Source organism: Lacerta agilis, chromosome 2 (assembly GCF_009819535.1).
Source record: "Lacerta agilis isolate rLacAgi1 chromosome 2, rLacAgi1.pri, whole genome shotgun sequence".
NCBI classification, from domain to species: domain Eukaryota; kingdom Metazoa; phylum Chordata; class Lepidosauria; order Squamata; family Lacertidae; genus Lacerta; species Lacerta agilis.
Window position 1 is genome coordinate 20029639 of NC_046313.1, and position 18023 is coordinate 20047661.

Below are 18023 nucleotides of genomic sequence, written 5' to 3' on the forward strand. Positions count from 1 at the left end.
AGACAAAAAACACTGGATACAATATAGGGGCCTGATCAGCTGTTGCTTCCCTTTATCTGAATAGGCCCCTAAAAAGGTGAGTTTATGTAGACATAAACTGAAAACAGAGTCATTAGTGTATCTGGGAAGACACAGTCGGAAAGTAAGCATTTTCCCCCTGGGTCATATTTGTAAATTGAAGAAGGATGGCAGATGATGACTGGAGACAGGGCCTTTTCTGTGGTGTCCCAGATTTTTAACTTTTTCTAGCAAAATTAATATACTGCTTGATTGGAATAAAACCTGAAAGCAGTTTACAAAAAAAGTAATACATTAAAATTATTGATTAAAGACAGTTAAAAACAGGCATTCAAAAACATTCCAAACTAATTAATAAGCTAAAACAGATTTAGACAGATCTAACTTTGAAATGTCTGGATAGGTTTACCACTTGCCCAAACAAAAATATTTTAAGCAGGAAAGAGAAAGAGTAGTGAAGGCATGTGACTGGTTTCAATAGGCAGGGAGTTCCAAAGTGTAGGTGCTGCCACACCCAAATACTGATTTCTTACAAGCGTGGAATGAACATTATGTGGCATGTGTAACAGTGCCAGTTCCATAGATCAAAGTGCTTAGGTGGTCATATATGGGGTAAGGTGATGCCAGAGATGCTCATTTGGTGTCTACAGGGCCAACTCAAAACTTTTTGGCACCTGGGGCAAACCACTAAATCGCACCCCTCTCCCCGCCAGGTAAGAAGGGGTGAGTGAAGATCTACATCAGGAACAAGGCAGAGAAAAAAGATCAACATCGTGATATGTTGCCCCTGTGGATCCTGCCACCCTAAGCTGTCACCTCACTTTGACTCATAGGTAGGCCAGCCCTGGAAAGCTACATGACTACGTTTTAGACACTGAATCAAAACATTTTTATTTCCCAAACTTTTAATGAGTGATATAATCTCTACTCATTTATAGCTGCTCAGGGCTGTCTTAAGCATATGTGGCGCTGGGGTGCAAAGATCCGCCCGGCACACACACACACACACACACACACCAGGTTGCCCAGTCCCAGGCGCACAGGAGGGTGCAGCTGGCTGGCCGCCTCAGCATCTCACTGGCTCGGTTGCCCCCGAACTCGTGGCGCAGAACTGCCCGCAGCAGAAGAGCCTGCTGTGGCGTTCAAACCAATGGGCAGGCATTCCCTGGACTCAACTCTTGGGCCCCAGACTCTCGGCCTGGTGCCCTTGAGAGCCCGGCGGCCAGGTGCCCCGCACCCCTAACGCCTTTGGGTAAGACGGCCCTGTAGCTGCTGCTATTATTGTTTTATTGATGGTATTCAATGGTATTGACTTTTCTTTGTTGTGATTTTATTTGTAATTACTGATTATGCTTTTATTGTTGGAAGGTCCCTTGATGGGGGGAAAAACTTAATACTGAAAGGCAAATAAGAAATACTTTAAATGAGGAGCAGGGAACCAGTATAGTCCTCCATATGCTGTGGAACTTCAACTCCCATCAGCCCTAGTCAGCATGGCCAATGGTCAAGGAGGATGGGACTTGTAGTCCTACAACATCTGGAGGGACATATGTGTAAACAAAAACAAAAAAGCAAAGAAGGGGGAAATAGCACAGTTGTTGAGAGAGCAGGGGGGAGAGACAAATTGAGAGCAAGGCAGAAATTAGGGGGTGTGAAACCCAGTTATAAACTGAATTTTTAGCAGTGACAGGACATCCAGGAAGAAACTGCAGGAAGACGTGAAGAAACGATGGTGAGAAACTGAGAGAAAATAACAGAAGAAGCAAGGATGGGGGAGCTAAAGGTCAGCTGAGTAAAAATGATGTTAATGCTAAGAGACGATATAATGAAACTAAACAGAAAAAGAGTAGAGGACCAAGGAGATAATTGGGAGGGACACCAACAGAGAAATCAAAGGAAAGGGTATCAGTGGTAGAGGAATCAATTACACAAAGGTAGATTAAGAATGTAGTGATCAATATGTCATATGTATTAACCAGGTTTGGCCAACATGTGGTCCTCTAGAACTGGTTGAACTACAGCTCCCATCATTCCTGGCCATTGGTCATTCTGGCTGGGGTTGATTGTCCAGGACCACAGGTCAGCTACTTCTGATATAAGCAATGGTGCTATTTTAGCATACAGTCATATTAGAGAAAACATAGGAGGGATGAATACGAAGCACTCACCATGTACTTGAACAGCCACAGTACTACTGACCCTTTTTTTCCCCTCCACATCCAACGCACAGCTATACTCTCCAGAATCAGAAAATCTAGCCATTGGGATTGTATAATCTGCCCACTCTTGCTCTGATGAACTATTGACCAGAAGCAGTCCATACTTGAAAAATGAAAAAGTATAATTCATCTGGAATTGTTTGCTCTTGCTGATGTCTGCGGAGCAGTTGAGGGTGACCAACTCTCCATTATTCACTTCCACAGATGGAGCAGCGCGGAGTGTCACGCTATTGATGGTGAACACTGGAAAGGAGGAGAAATGTTAGTGACAATTTATAATCCGCTGGCAGAGAGGAGGAGGAAGAATGCCTCTTCTAAGATGGTGCCTGTTGCCAGGGCTCTTGTAAATACAATTAGTCCCGTGACTAATTTGGGTCCATTAACTTCAATAGGTCTACACTGAGTAAGAAGAGCACTAGGTGCAACCTTCAGAGGCCTCACTATCCTTGTGACTCTCCTCTAGGTACATTCTAGTTTGCCAAAATCTTTCTAAACTGTGATGCTGTCCACAATGGGACGCAGTAATCCCAAGTAAAGAGTCATTAGACAGATGTTTTAGAGGGAGTGCTTTCCTCATCCAGTCAAAAGAACGACACCTTCTTCCATCCCAACAGAAGCAGTGGCAGAAGCAGTGGGTGGAACTGGAATAATAATAGTAATAATAATAATAATAATAATAATAATAATAATAATAATAATAATTTATACCCCGCCCTTCCCAATTAAAAACAACTTTTAAAACAGCTTAAAAATAGCATAAAATACAACATAAATGTAGCATCCATGTCAATAAAATTCAAAAAAAATCAGGGTCATTTGGGGGGGGGGCAGTTCAGTAAACATCAAGTGATCACCAGGGCCAACTGGCCAAGTTGCTCCTACTAAGGCCAGCAAGGAGACCAGGGAAGAGTTTAAATGTGGGGTCCCAGAAGGGTTTCTTCAATGGAAGAGGGAAGGGAAAAGGGAATGGAGGATCAGGCTAATTCAAATTGAAGGCCAGGTGGAATAGCTCTGTCTTACAGGCCCTGCAGAAAGTGATCAAGTCCTGCAGGGCTCTAGTCTCGTGGGACAGAGCATTGCATCAGGTCGGAGCCATCACTGAAAAAGCCCTGGCCCTGGTGGAGGATAATCTGGCTTCCTTAGGGCCCGGGACCCTTAAGCTATTATTATTCATGGACCTTAGGGTGGAGAATTATAGGTGTCAAAAGCTCCCTCCTCCCCTCTCAGGCTGCCCCAGGTGCCAAGTTATTTCGCTATCTTTATGAAGTCTATGATGACTAAAGGAGAAACAAACTTTCCCCAAATAGCTGGGGCAGCAGCATGCGATTGGTTGGTACACATACCCTCTATGCAGGAGCAGAAAGCAGTATAAGGAGTTAAGTAATAACAATAACAATAACAATTAATATCTTGTACCCCCCCACCCATCTGACTGGGTTGCTCCAGTCAGTATAAAGCAGGCATAGGCAAACTCGGCCCTCCAGAAGTTTTGGGACTACAACTCCCATGATCCCTAGCTAACAGGACCAGTGGTCAGGGATGATGGGAATTGTAGTCCCAAAACATCTGGAGGGCCAAATTTGCCTATGCCTAGTATAAAGTACAAAGTATAAAGGAACACATCCAAACAGAAAACATATTTCAAAATCCAAAACTGGGCTTCCTTCAGATGTCTGCAAAAAGTCATATGATTGTTAGTCTTTTTGACAATAACAAATATCACTGACTTATAGAGTAGCCTTGATGATGAAGAAGATGATGGTGAAAGTTTAGGAGAAGCACTGCAGGGTTTCCTTTCCTTTCAGTGAGAACACATTTTGCAGTACAGTACTTATTAAAAACACAAGAAGAAACCCCATCAGTGTTGCAGTCTGCTGGCTCCTGAAAATACCCTTGTTCAAGCATTCCGGTAACTGAATTTTTGATGTTATTGTTTTAACTGTTGTGTTGTGTTTTGTGTTGTTTTTTTTAAAGTTTTGTTTTAATTGCCATGCTTTTTAAATTTTTGCTTTATTTTATATTTTAGTTAAGGGTTGTATGAGCTTATAGCTGCAATAAAGTTTATTATTATTATTATTATTATTATTATTATTAGCGCATTTTAGAACCCAATGGAACTGTTATTGTGTATTTCATTGTATTAATTTTAATATTAAATATATTGATTTATTGCATTTTCATTATGTTTCATTGAGTTTGTAGTTGGAAGCCATTTTGGCATATCAGTGATAATTTAACAAATAAATCACAAATTTACACCAGTGCACAATGGAAACAAATGGACTCCTAGAACAGGCAACACTGCTGATCCTGCGTCTGATTTTCACAACGGCCATGTGGATTCCTGTATCCCAGTGCTTCCTGACACTATTTTGCTTTCTCTCCCAATACCTGAAAGGCCTCACCTTCCAAAAATGTGTAGCAGTTTTTGAGGGGAGAGCTTATCCCAGCTTCAGTGCTGCTCAGGTATGCTACCTTTTCGCAATTTATTGATCAAATAAATTTATTTATTCCAGATTCACCATTTCTCCAAAGCTTTTTTAGTTATCAGATTTTCCAGGGAAATTGTAAATAATATGGGAAAGCATTTTGATGAGAATGATGTTTTGTGGTTGCTGCACAAAATGTGAAAGCACAAGCAGCACCAAGTTCATAATAAACTGCCATGCAGGAGTGTCCTGAAAAGGGTGGTCAGCAACTGAACTTTGCAAAACTGAGTTGGGGGAGCTAAGATACTCCATAGTACGGTAGATTGCCCATAAATTGTGCCGTAAGTCTCACTATGTTCAGTGGGACTTATTTCATAGTAAGGGTATTTAGGATTGCAGCCTAAAACTGGTATAAAATTTCATTCTTAATCAACAGATTATCTAGTGGCTGCACCAGGTCCACAAAATGATACATTTCCTCCCTGGGGTTGTGATCAGCCTGATAATAGCTTGCTTCCCTTATCTACAAAATTAAGGCTCTGCCTCAGAGTCTTTTGTCTCAGAGCCTTCACACTCATGCACATAGCAATTTGCTGAGCTAATATACTTAATGTCATTTATTCTACGAACAAAGTTGTATAATGTTTGGTTTTGACGTCTTTGAGAGAAGGGAAAGCTGTTAGTTTGCCTGGAACTAAAAACTTGTATTTATTTTTTAATTAAATTTATATGCCACCCTACCTCCCAAAGGAGCCCGGCCTGTCATGAAACAAGAAGGTATAAAACAATTTTAAAAGCTATTTTAAACACATGTAGGGCCTAGGAACGGTGAGGAAATATGGATAGGCTGAGAGCTTGGAAGCTAAGTAAGAAGTACTCCAGGAATGTAAGGAAGATTAGAAGTGGAGACAAATCGGATCAAGGAAGGCAGTGCTGGAGTAGGCAGTGCTGTAAGATGAAGGCACCTTAGGTAAGGCTAATTGCAAGGAAAAAGTCTGAGTAAAACAAGAGCAGAGACTTGGTGGAACAGTCTGGCACAAGAGACCAGGGCCCTGCGGGATTTGGCATCTTTCCGCAGGGCCTGCAAGACGGAGCTGTTCTACCTAGCCTTTGGGTTGGTTTCAGTTTAACCCTGATGTTTCGTTCTTTTGGTGTGATTGGTGGGCTACTTAAAAATGAGGCTGCTGTTTAGATTTAATTTTAAATTGTATTTTAATCTGTATTTTAATGAACTGTTTTATGTTTTTGTTGTGATTTTATTGGTGTTAGCCGCCCTGAGCCCGGCTTGGCGGGGAAGGGCGGGGTATAAATAAAAATTTATTATATTATTATTATTATTATTATTATAAGTAGTTGAGGCAGTGCTGTAGTTATTGGGGGGGTAGCTGGGTTTTGCCCCAGGTGAAGCTCCAGAAGGGTGCCATTGAGGCTCCCAGCCTCCCTCTCTCTGTGTGTGTATGCAAATGGGTGCAGGGGGTGCCAAACTGGGTCTTTGACCCAGGTGAAATAAAGCCTAGTTTTGCCCATAGTTGAGGAAAGCAAGACCTAGTGAAGAGGGTGGTTGAGAATTTTGCTACCATTTGGCAGAGATTGGGGGTGGTCATAGAATTGTAGAGTTGGAGGGTCACCTTGTCCAACCCCCTGCAATGCAGGGATCTTTTTTGCCCAACATGGGGCTCGAAACCACGACCCTGAGATTAAGAGTCTCATGCTCTACTGACTGAGCAATGCAAAACTTTTGTAACAGTATAAATCGGGGGTGGGGGAACCTACATTTTAGAGCAAAAAGGGTAGGTAGGTGGGATGTGTCATAAAACTCTGGTTTACTTCCCCAAAGCGTTTCCCGATCGTCACATTTCCAAGTAGACTCTCATCCAGGCAGTGTACTCAGCTGAGAAAAAAGTGCTTTGGTATGTGTGTGTAGGGGAGGGAGTTGCAGTTCCATAAAAATCAGTAGTAGGCACAACAATGATTTAGCTCTTCTCTAAAAACCTGAATCCTCCTTCTTTCTATGTCATTGAGCCTGGCCAAGTTTAAATGAACAGGTTGGCTGCTGTTACATGTCATTTCAGTCTTCATTTCAGGGGACAAAAGCTATCAATGACTGCTCTCATTTAATTTGAATATCTAAATCAAAAAAATTACCGGTAGTAGAATTTGCCAAGTAGCAGCAAAATTCAAGGGGTTCCAGGAGCTCACCCACAGTTGTGTTTGCATTGGGAAAATTGAGGCACAGCAGAGGTTAGCGTCTTTAAGAAGTAGGATTTATTCTACACATATTTACACCTAAAGTCCTCGCTGGAGGGAGTGCAGAACATTATACCCCAAGGATGTCTCTCATTGCCCCATTCATAAAATGAAAAATGTCTAAACTGCACCTTTTGCACACCAACTGCAAGTTGGTGAACAAAAAAACAACCACCCTAATATCAATACAACATTTTAAAAAATCAAAACACCACAATAAAACCATAAAACCACCACCACCACAACAACAACAACTACAACAACTGATCTAAGCAGGTAAGGCTATATGCTACATTTTTAAAGCCTGGACAAATAAAAGCATTTTAATCTGGTGCCAAAATAATGCAGTGTCCGTGTCCATCTTACTCCCTTTGAAATATATTTATTGTCATTGTTAGCAGCTCAAACACTCACAAGGTTTAACTTCAACCTACTGTAATAAAATTGAAAGGGGACCCACTGGATTGATGGTAAACTGAATAGGCTAGGAGCTGCTTTTTATTGTGTATGCTCGTATTTTAATAACCAGCATGGTTCTCTGTTATTTTGCGTGTCATTGTGATAACCTTTGGAACAAGACATAATGATGATGGTGCCATTGTAGGCAATGCCTTAAATCAGGCCCACATCCCATAGGCCCACCGTTTCCTGACTTCCAGTGGCCTGCTGGTGGAATTCTAAATGACTTCCTTGTGGGTGACCATGGGTTTTAGCACCTGGCCAGCAAAATGAGCAGGCACACAGGTCACCTGGTCACAGTCTTCCCAACTATGGCGATAAATGCTGAAATCCTATTTATTTAAATGTCTAAATATATTGCATTTATACATATGATTCTATGCATATTTTATATAAATCTGCTCCCTCCTTTTGCCTCTTCTTTGGGTGACATGTTTCCTCTTTTTATCGTGATGAGGTGAAAATGGCTACCCTATAGGGCTCTCCAAAGCCAACCAAACATGGAGGAGGAAGGAAGGAATTGCTGCATTGTTACATCATCTGCATTGCTCCCCTTCTCTTTGGATTTACGGTGAGGTTGGCCACTGGTAGCATCATTTGCAAGCTGCTGCAAACAGCCAACCGGCACCAGTATGTGAACTGCTGGGAGTATTCATGTTTTTGAGTTACTCCTTCTGAATTCAGCAAGGAGTATTAGTGGGGTGGGGAGAGAGGACAAAAAAAGTAAAGGGAAACTGGCACATGGCTCGGAAAGTCCTTCAGGTGGTGAAAAAGAGAAAAGGGGAGTAGTGGAAAGATAAGGTCCAGACCTGTGGTGATGTGCACTGCATAATGAAAGTTTGAATGTGCACTGGGGAGACAAGGATGGGGAGAGTTCAAAGAGAGGAGGTAAAAGATAAGAGTATGATGCAGCAGAGAGAGAGAGATGATTTATGGAGAACAGGTTAAAGAGAGAACACAGCAGGGAGTTTTTTGAACTATAACAAAATGGTACCCTTTATTTAGTTTGTGGTTGCAGGTTTGGAGGATGCTGCCGCAGCCCGCAACACCAACATTGAGGTAAGATTCAGCTTCTCCTACTAACAATTTATGTATGTGGGGTGGAGGGCCACAGCATTTTGTCCTTAGGCTCAAGTAGGAACCTGTCTCGGGCCAGCCTTGGGTATACAGCTAAAGTTCCCCTTCAGTGAAGTATTACAATTCAGGCCGATAATTGCACCGACCATTTTGGATTATCATATGTGACCTCAATCAGCAGATATCACATACCCATAAATTAGATAGGAAGAAAGAAGCATATATAATTCTATGCATGCTGTCGAAAAATTCACAGAACTCATTTGAACTTCTACCGGAACAAAGTTTCTGTTACATACATACAAAACTAGAGTAAGTAACCAATTTTTCTCTACTTAACCCCAATAACCCCATAAGTCTTTAGACTGCAAAAACATAAAATTTTAAAAGTTGGAGACTTACCATTACTTTGCGCTTTCAGCGTGCAGCCTAGAAAAGCAAAAGGAACATTGTAAAAATAAAAAAAAAGTATAAAAGTGAGGGTTTGGGGTTGTTTTTTTTTTTTTTTTTTTTTACAAAAAAATCGAGATGTTCAGCCCTTAACTTACAATGCAAGAAGATCAGCAGCAAAACACAATGCATCTCGTCATTGGAAAGCAGACATGAGACTCCAGAATGAAGAAATTGTCATTAGTTCTGGTAGCTCCCTCCTTCAAGGACCTTCAGTTGTGAAGAACTTTCAGTTTATTTTCTGAAAGTAAAAGTCTGGCAGTGCAGCTTCACCGTAGAAGTGAGCAGCTATGTTTTCCAGGACCCCAACACCAACTGGCTAGATACTGGACAAGTAATCATTCCCATTACTGGAAACTGGAAGTGGCAAACAATGAGGATCTCTCTGCTGCAAACAGGCAGATTACTGCTCAGGAAATGACAGGCCTTTTCCTGAGGGAGTCAGTGAACGCATTTGCTTTGTTCAGTTTCTTAAGGTATATAGAAAACAAGAAGTACCAGTGACATTTTTCCGGTGACTCTGTTCATTAGTTTACAATCACTCTTCAACTGTTTAAAGTTAGCAATGTTCTTTTTATTTCATTTCATTTCCCAAGGAATAATACACTGGATACATTTTAACTCATGTTATATACTGTATACAGTATTGTATGAAGTTTTCTTAGATGTTACATATAGCTCAGCCAAATATGCTGTTTTTGAGGCCAGTTGTTACATGAAACGGGGTGGAACTTTGTGGGGAGAAATAACCAAGGGTGCTTTCAACAGTGATGCTAAGGACACTTTTTGCTGTAACTTTTAGAAATTAAATAATGACAATGTGCAATGTGTTGTTGTTTTTAGTGTGAATTCGTACAAATTGAAAGGAACACCAGCAATTTGCTATGTCCTAAAAGAAGAGTGCATAGGGTTTCAAAAATGTTAAGCTTAGCAAGTGGAAATCCCAGTATCTTTTGTTTCCCTCCACACTCTCTCCCACACCCAACATATGGCCTGGATCAAGACATGTTTGTTTTAGCTGAAGTCAGTTTTTCCACAGGCTCTGCTAATTGGAGTTTGTGTACTATCACTCCCTGGTTACTTCACGACCATTTGCAACGTCTGCGTGCAAAGTTTATACTCAGCCTCCTCAAATTCATGAGCTGTCTCCCAAATCTACCCTATTTGAATGAAACTAAGACACAAAAAAGACAGAAGGGGAAGAGGAGATAAAAATAAGAGATCACACATAAGAGATATGTGTTCTATTTTATGGGTCACTGGGATAAATCCTTAAAACTACAGAACAGGTGGGATGGGGAAGAAATCAATATTTTTAAAAGCAACATTGGTCTCCTGTGCTCTCAAAAGCAAAGCAAACCGAGAAAGTGCTACCCTGGAACATCTTACCACTTGTTGTTGTTTAGTTGTTTAGTCATGACCCCATGGACCAGAGCACGCCAGGCACTCCTGTCTTCCACTGCCTCCCACAGTTTGGTCAAACTCATGTTAGTAGCTTCGAGAACACTGTCCAACCATCTCTGTTGTCCCCTTCTCCTTGTGCCCTCCATCTTTCCCAACATCAGGGTATTTTCCAGGGAGTCTTCTCTTCTCATGAGGTGGCCAAAGTACTGGAGCCTCAGCTTCAGGATCTGTCCTTCCAGTGAGCACTCAGGGCTGATTTCCTTCAGAATGGATAGGTTTGATCTTCTTGCAGCCCATGGGACTCTCAAGAGTCTCCTCCAGCACCATAATTCAAAAGCATCAATTCTTTGCTGGTCAGCCTTCTTTATGGTCCAGCTCTCACTTCCATACATCACTACTGGGAAAACCATAGCTTTAACTATACGGACCTTTGTTGGCAAGGTGATGTCTCTGCTTTTTAAGATGCTGTCTAGGTTTGTCATTGCTTTTCTCCCAAGAAGCAGGCGTCTTTTAATTTCATGACTGCTGTCACCATCTGCAGTGATCATGGAACCCAATAAAGTAAAATCTCTCACTGCCTCCATTTCTTCCCCTTCTATTTGCCAGGAGGTGATGGGACCAGTGACCATGATCTTAGTTTTTTTATGTTGAGCTTCAGACCATATTTTGCGCTCTCCTCTTTCACCCTCATTAAAAGGTTCTTTAATTCCTCCTCACTTTCTGCCATCAAGGTTGTGTCATCACCATATCTGAGATTGTTGATACTGTATTTCTTCCAGCAATCTTAATTCAGGTTTGGGATTCATCCAGTCCAGCTTTTCACACGATGAATTCTGCATATAAGTTAAATAACCAGGGAGACAATATACAGCCTTGTCATACTCCTTTCCCAATTTTGAACCAATCAGTTATTCCATATCCAGTTCTAACTATAGCTTCTTGTCCCACATAGAGATTTCTTAGGAGACAGATGAGGTGATCAGGCACTCCATCAAGATCAAGAACTTGCCCTAGTTTGCTGTGGTCGACGCAGTCAAATGCTTTTGCGTAGTCAATGAAGCAGAAGTAGATGTTTTTCTGGAACTCTCTAGCTTTCTCCATAACCAGCGCATGTTTGCAATTTGGTCTCTGGTTCCTCCGCCCCTTGAGCCTAGTTTGCATCCAACTTTAAACATATGTACCGTAAGTGTTTGGTTCCTCTCTCCTCCTGATTGTGCTAGGTCAGGGGAAAAACCAAGCCTGACTTTAACTTGTCTTGTGACAAGTGAACTCAGGCTCGTACTTCATTTGTCTACAAACAAACCACAAGTGGAAGCCTAGCTACATTCTTGACTTACCGCTCATGGTTCACATGGAGGAAAGTATCCAAAAATTCGGGCTCCGATGTCACAGCAAGCCAGAATTAGAGACATAGAATTATATAATAGCTTTTGCAGAAGAACCTGGTGGTGGCATGTGTGTTTCAAATTATATATATATATATTCACAGTGGTTAGCATAGGATAAAAATACAGATGCCTAGATGCATACAACAGGGGCGTAGCAAGGGGGGCGCAGGGGGCGATCCGCCCCATGTTCCATAATGGAGGGGGTGACAAATTATCAAGGAACAATTTTGCCCTACCAGGGTGGTTCATAAAAAACTTTTTTTTTAAATGTCTGCTCCAAAGGTTTTATCTTACTATACTAGGGATTATATAGCTATATATGAAATTTCATGCATATCAGTAAATATCTTGACCTCCTCCACCAAAATAGCTGTTTGCTTGGCTGTTTTCCTATGTTGTGAAGGCTGAAATTTCAGTTCAGTGGAGCACTTACTGTTCCCAACCCTAACCCTGTGGAAAGTCATCTAATTAGACTTTAATTTGATTTTTGAGATGTTTTTAGGAGGTAATTTAATTATTGTTTGATTTTATACCAATGTTATGTATCTGATGTTAGCCACCCTGAGCCCGACTTCGGCCAGGGAGGGCGGGATATAAATAAAAGTTTTTTATTATTATTATTACTTGTTATTATTCCTTTGTAAGAAAATATGAAATAACGTAAAACCATTTTTGCAGGGTGGGGAATCAATGGAGGGGGTGGTGACAAGAAATTTTCCATACCGGGTACCACCTGACCTTCTTACGCCTCTGGGGGGGGGGTGACAAAAAATTTTTTTGCCCCCGGGTACCAATTTACCTTGCTACGCCCCTGGCATACAACTCACTAAATCCAGAAGGCCTCAAGATACCCGTTCGACCCACCCTACAAAAATACTCTTGCTTCTTAGTTCAAGAGAAGGTGGTTAATAAGTAAACTTTGGAGAAAGAGAAAAGAATGGGCTACAAACTCAAAAGGCACCTCATTAACAGTTGAAACATCAATATAGTTTTAAGCTGCAATGTACATTAGCCCTTGGCAGTATAAATCAAGGAAGTCTCACAAAGCATGGCCTTTGTTCTCATAGCCTTCCGTGTTTACATAAAGCGTCCTTTGTTTCTCTTGTGTTCGGTGGGAAGTGTTCTTCCCAAATCCATAAGTTCAGGTATAATCTGTGCTAGAGTCTTTCTGTTACACACATTTCTGTGGCATTTTGCAACAGGAAGCAGGAAGGAAATATTATGGGTAATGAAGGTCTAGCAAAGTACCCTAGTCACAATTTTACAATAAAAAAATAACACAGTAGCCATAGCAATAAATGGCCAGGAAGCAACTTTTGGAGGCTTGTTAGCTCGATGTTTGTTCCTTATCCTGATTTTCTTTAAATATACTTATCACACAGCTTTGAAACACTGGCCACATGCCATTCTACCTCTACGCAGTGAGGCAGAAGTAAAGGAGCAGACACAGACCACCCCCACTCAGGGGCAGAGGGAGAGAGCGCCATACAGTGGTTAGAGCAGGGGTAGCAAACATGGACGCAGGTGGCACTGTGGGCTAAACCACAGAGCCTAGGGCTTGCCAATCGGAAGGTTGGCAGTTCGAATCCCCGCAACAGGGTGAGCTCCTGTTGTTCGGTCCCAGTTCCTGCCCACCTAGCAGTTCAAAAGCATGTCAAGTGCAAGTAGATAAATAAGTACCGCTCCGGCGGGAAGGTAAATGGCATTTCCATGCACTGCTCTGGTTCACCAGAAGCGGCTTAGTCATGCTGGCCACATGACCTGGGAAAACTGTATGCGGACAAACGCCAGCTCCCTTGGCCTATAGAGTGAGATGAGTGCGCAACCCCAGAGTCATCCGTAACTGGACCTAACGGTCAGGGGTACCTTTACCTTTACCTAGCCAACATGGTGCTTTCCAGAGGCTGCTGGACTCCAAATCTCATTATCCACAACTGGCATAGGGCTTATGCACACTTACCTTTCCCTCCATGCTTTCCAAGCATGGTTCACGCTTTAAAGCTCTGTGTCTGAACACCCTTCCCCCCCCCGAGCTTTCCCCACGAAAATCTGCTCTTTAAAGTTCATTCAGAGCAAATGGCAATCCACTCAAGAGCAAAACAAGGGGGCATTCAGGCACACAAGAGTGGACCTGTGCCTGGAAAAGCAGGGCAATAGGTAAGTGTGGATAAGCCCATAGCTAAAATAGTTCAACAACATATGGAGGGCACCACATTGGCTTCCCCTGGCTTAGAGTGTTTAACTAGTGGTCATCCAAATTTCCACTTAGCTATATATCTCACTGAGTGATCTGGGGCCAGTCACTATCTCTCAGCTTAGTCTACTTCACAGGGTTGTTGTGACAAAAAAATGGCGAAATAGGTTGTTGTTGTTGTTGTTGTTGTTGTTGTTATATTTATTGTATTTATATATAATTTACTATATTAATTTACTATATAATATATTAATTTACTTTATATATAAAGTAGTTGTTATACTATTTTGAGTTCTTTGGAGGTGGGGTATAAATATAATAAATAAAATGTCAATTCTGTATGTAGTTCTGAACTATTTAAAAATTGCTCAAATAAGAAAACTAAACCAATCCTTCTATACAACAAGTATTGAATAACACAGAATAGGTGTAGATTTTAATCTGTAAAATTCCCACTTTTCTCCCACTCCAGGCAAAAAAAGAGTGGGAAAATCTGGAACTGATCTTAATGTCGCAGACACCAGAAAGAATGGGAAATACATACAAGGAGCATACAATTATCTCTTGCAATGACACTTCACTTCAAGCATGAAGAACCAAAATCTGTAACTTTTCCCCACTGGTAACAAGCACAAGAATGAAAAGTATTTAAAAACAATACAGATTGAGGAATGCCAGTTTCCCCAAAGCCACTAACCTGCTGCGTGAAAACAATTGAGTACGAATCATCAGCTGGAAGCCTGAATGAGATCCGGCAGGGAGAGTTGTGCTGTTAACAAGGATTCCTGATCTGTCACCTTTAACATGTCTGCTCCAGACCATGGCTGGAGATCATGGTCACTTCCACCTGGCATTGTCCTCACAACACTGAAATGGTAAATACTGGATCAAAAGGGTGGGAGGGAGATCGGATGGTGTTTTCGATAAGGATGACATTTTGTAGATCCTGTACAACTTCCACAAATGGAAAGTCACAATAAGCTGCCTTTAGAGGCACCCCATGAAGAGTTGAGCGCCCAGAGTTCCAGCCAGGGAGGGAGGAGAATGATGATGCTGTGGAACCAGCTAGAAGTATGTTGGCAGAGCTTGCTTCTTTCGACTTTGTCCTGCTCAGCAACCCCACTGCAATGCAAATCAGCTTCTGAACCTCCTGTACAGGATCACTTGTCTCCAGAACCTGTTTCTAGGGGGCAGAGCTGTAAGAGACTAGAGGTGAAGAAGAGCAGCAAAACTTCAGCATCCTTGCTTTTTACCTTTGTTATCCCTGCGCTGGTAAAGTAACTGAGCTCAAGGCTTTTCTCTTTTGTAAACTGTTTTGCGCTTATAATAAAGAGTAACAGAGGACTCGCTTTGCCTAGTAACTACAGGTGGTTCATCACTAGGAATATTAAAAAATGATTTCTATTCCTGCCTCTATCCACCTGTTCTTCTGCAGCTCAGTTTCTGCCAAATACATTTGTTTCACTGTCCAATATTTTACTTAACTTACATGGATTAGCCTAACTATTCCATGTTCACTAATTGCCCTTTTACTCATGAGGAAGGCTCATGGCACATGCAGTATCATAGCTAGGATAGTCCCATGCCTGAGGTGGACTAATGGGGCATGCATTACCCACATCCTTTGAAATAACAAAGGTCTCCCTTCTCTCTGATCCTCTGACTGTGGTTGAAGTTTCGTTCTGTAAAGTAAGAGTCTCGAGTTTTACTCCTCTTGTGTATACTTTCCCCGTCTAAAATCATTCTAAGGACCACAATAAGAGGCTCATCTAGTCCAGCATCCTGTCCTTCCTGTAGCCAACCAGGTATCTATGGGAAGTCAGAAAGCAGAACGTAAGTGCAACAGGACTCTCTGCACTCCTGATCTTGTATAGCAGGGGTCCCCAAACTAAGGCCTGGGGGCCAGATGCAGCCCAATCACCTTCTAAATCTGACCCACAGACAGTCCGGGAATCAGCACATTTTTACATGAGTAGAATGTGTCCTTTTATTTAAAATGCATCTCTGGGTTATTTGTGGGGCCTGCCTCGTGTTTTTTTTTTAAATTATTGAAAAATATAATATTAAAGCATACTAATAGACACATACAAATATACATACATACATACACACATACATACATACATTCCCCCATACATTGTGTAGAAGAAAATTGGTTATGCCTATAAATAACATTTTACATTCCTTCTCACCCCTCTACCACCCTTTACCTCCACCACCCTTCCACCCCCCCCCCACCTCACCCAGTGCTGGGCTTCCAATCTTCATTTCCCCCCCCAAAAAATATAGTCCGGCCCCCAACAAGGTCTGAGGGACAGTGGCCCGGCCCCCTGCTGAAAACGTTTGCTGACCCCTGTTGTATAGCAACTAGTATTCAGAGGCACACTGCCTCTGACACTGGAGATAAAATATTGCCATCATGGCTAGCAGATACTGATAGCCTTCGTCTTCATTATCAGCGACATACATTCAGTCTTGCAGAGGCCATACTTGGATCTTCCAAAGTATGAGAGTGAAGTCAATAGCTCCTGTTTCCCACTGGGCCAGGTCATAATGCTTATCTTCTGTGAACTTGCAGAAGCAGTGTCCGTTCTTCCTTATCTACGTGGCTGCCTTCCAGCATGCTTATTCCTCTCGCTAACTCCGGATCCGGTACAAATATGCTGCATACAAACTGCCCAGTGTTCTCTGGGTGTGGAAAACCTGGTGCCACAGCAGGAGTTTAATCTTTCTCTTTGGAAGCCTGTGTCATACGGGTTCTGTATGCAGCCCTTCTACCAACCACAGGGCCATTGTTAGTTGGATGTTGTGACTAGAACAGCAGTGGGGACTTCATCGGTCAGCAACGTTGTCGTTTAGATCAGTCTGTGTGACTTTGATGCAGCCAAAGGATGAGATGCAACACTTTTAAGTCCAGTTTTACCTAGAATGTTTCAAGCATGTCTTTATCACCATGTTTTAAATCATTGGTCTTTGAAAATGCTTGGTTTTGGCTGGATTGTGCTTGAGGGTTCTCTACTGCTACTGAAGGCACAGTGGTCACAGAAGCACTCGAGTGCCTGCTACCAGCTAAGGCTGGTAGCCCAGCTATGCTCTTATCTAGACAGGAATATCCTGGCTCCAGTAATCTATGCTCTAGTAACCTCTAGACTGGATTACTGCAATGTGCTATGTGTGGGGCTGCCTCTGAGGATGACTCAGAAACTGCAGCTCATACAGAATGTGGAAGCCAGACTGCTAAGCAAAGTGGTTTGACACAGTTCTGACACAGTTGTACTAGCTGCCTATACATTTCTGCATTCAATTGAAAGCACTGATTTTAACCTACAAAATATTACCTGGCTCAGGACTCCACAATCTAATGGAATGCTTCATCCGATAAGCCTCTTCCAAGTTGAACCAGACCATACCTAGATCTTGCATCCATTATCCCGCTGAATCAGACCAAAGCAGCAGCAGGAGGAGGAGAGGACAGAGGGTGAAGAAAGAGCTGTGAGTGGAGGGAGGGGGAAGGCTTTGCTGATCCTTTAGACCCCATGGGAAACCTGCTGTACCTGGAACTGGGGGTGCAGAGTGCAGCTGAATGGGACATAAATGTGGGCAGCCTGAGGAAGTACCATTCACCTTGGTTCTGTCCATAAAAAGCAAGTCAAGAATGAGAGACTAGGGTGATGTCTATGATTTTCAGGAACTCTTTTTGTTGTGTGACTTATGGGTGAGCTGAAAGTTTGTTTGTCCCTAATGTGTGTACAGTCGTACCTTGGTTCTCAAACGTAATCTGTTCCGGAAGTCTGTTCGACTTCCAAAAACATTCAAAAACCAAGGCGCGGCTTCCGATTGGCTGCAGGAGCTTCCTGCACTCAATCCAAAGCCATGGAAGGTGCATCAGACGTTCAGCTTCCAAAGAACATTCGAAAACCAGAACACTCACTTCCAGGTTTTCAGCCTTCAGGAGCAAAAACCTATCCATACCAAGGCGTTTGAGAACCAAGGTAAGACTGTATGTTGTCTGGGAGGAAGCAAGATCTGTTTTTCTCAGGCAAAGTGTTACTCAAGAGGTATCAGAAGGAAAAGTTTCAAAATTGATGAATGACTACTATAGACAAAAGAGGATTTACTCAGCTCAACTGTTTTCAGG

At 42.2% G+C, this 18023-nt stretch overlaps 1 protein-coding gene across 6 annotated transcripts in view; it reads right to left on the reverse strand.

Moving 5' to 3' along the window:
* Positions 1-9315, reverse strand: part of PECAM1 (platelet and endothelial cell adhesion molecule 1) — a 39561-nt gene extending 30246 nt beyond the window's left edge. For 3 of the 6 annotated variants that reach the window (XM_033138860.1, XM_033138858.1, XM_033138854.1), the window contains exons 1-3: positions 8998-9314; positions 8852-8878; positions 2187-2480 (exon numbers count right to left, since the gene is read on the reverse strand). In XM_033138860.1, the coding sequence (XP_032994751.1) occupies positions 2187-2480; positions 8852-8878; positions 8998-9031 (355 nt within the window). In that variant the 5' untranslated portion in view covers positions 9032-9314. Of the gene's footprint in view, positions 1-2186; positions 2481-8851; positions 8879-8997 lie in introns of all 6 variants that reach the window. The other 3 variants (XM_033138859.1, XM_033138857.1, XM_033138855.1) reach the window with 2 other exon arrangements.
* Between the last annotated feature and the right edge of the window lie 8708 nt (positions 9316-18023).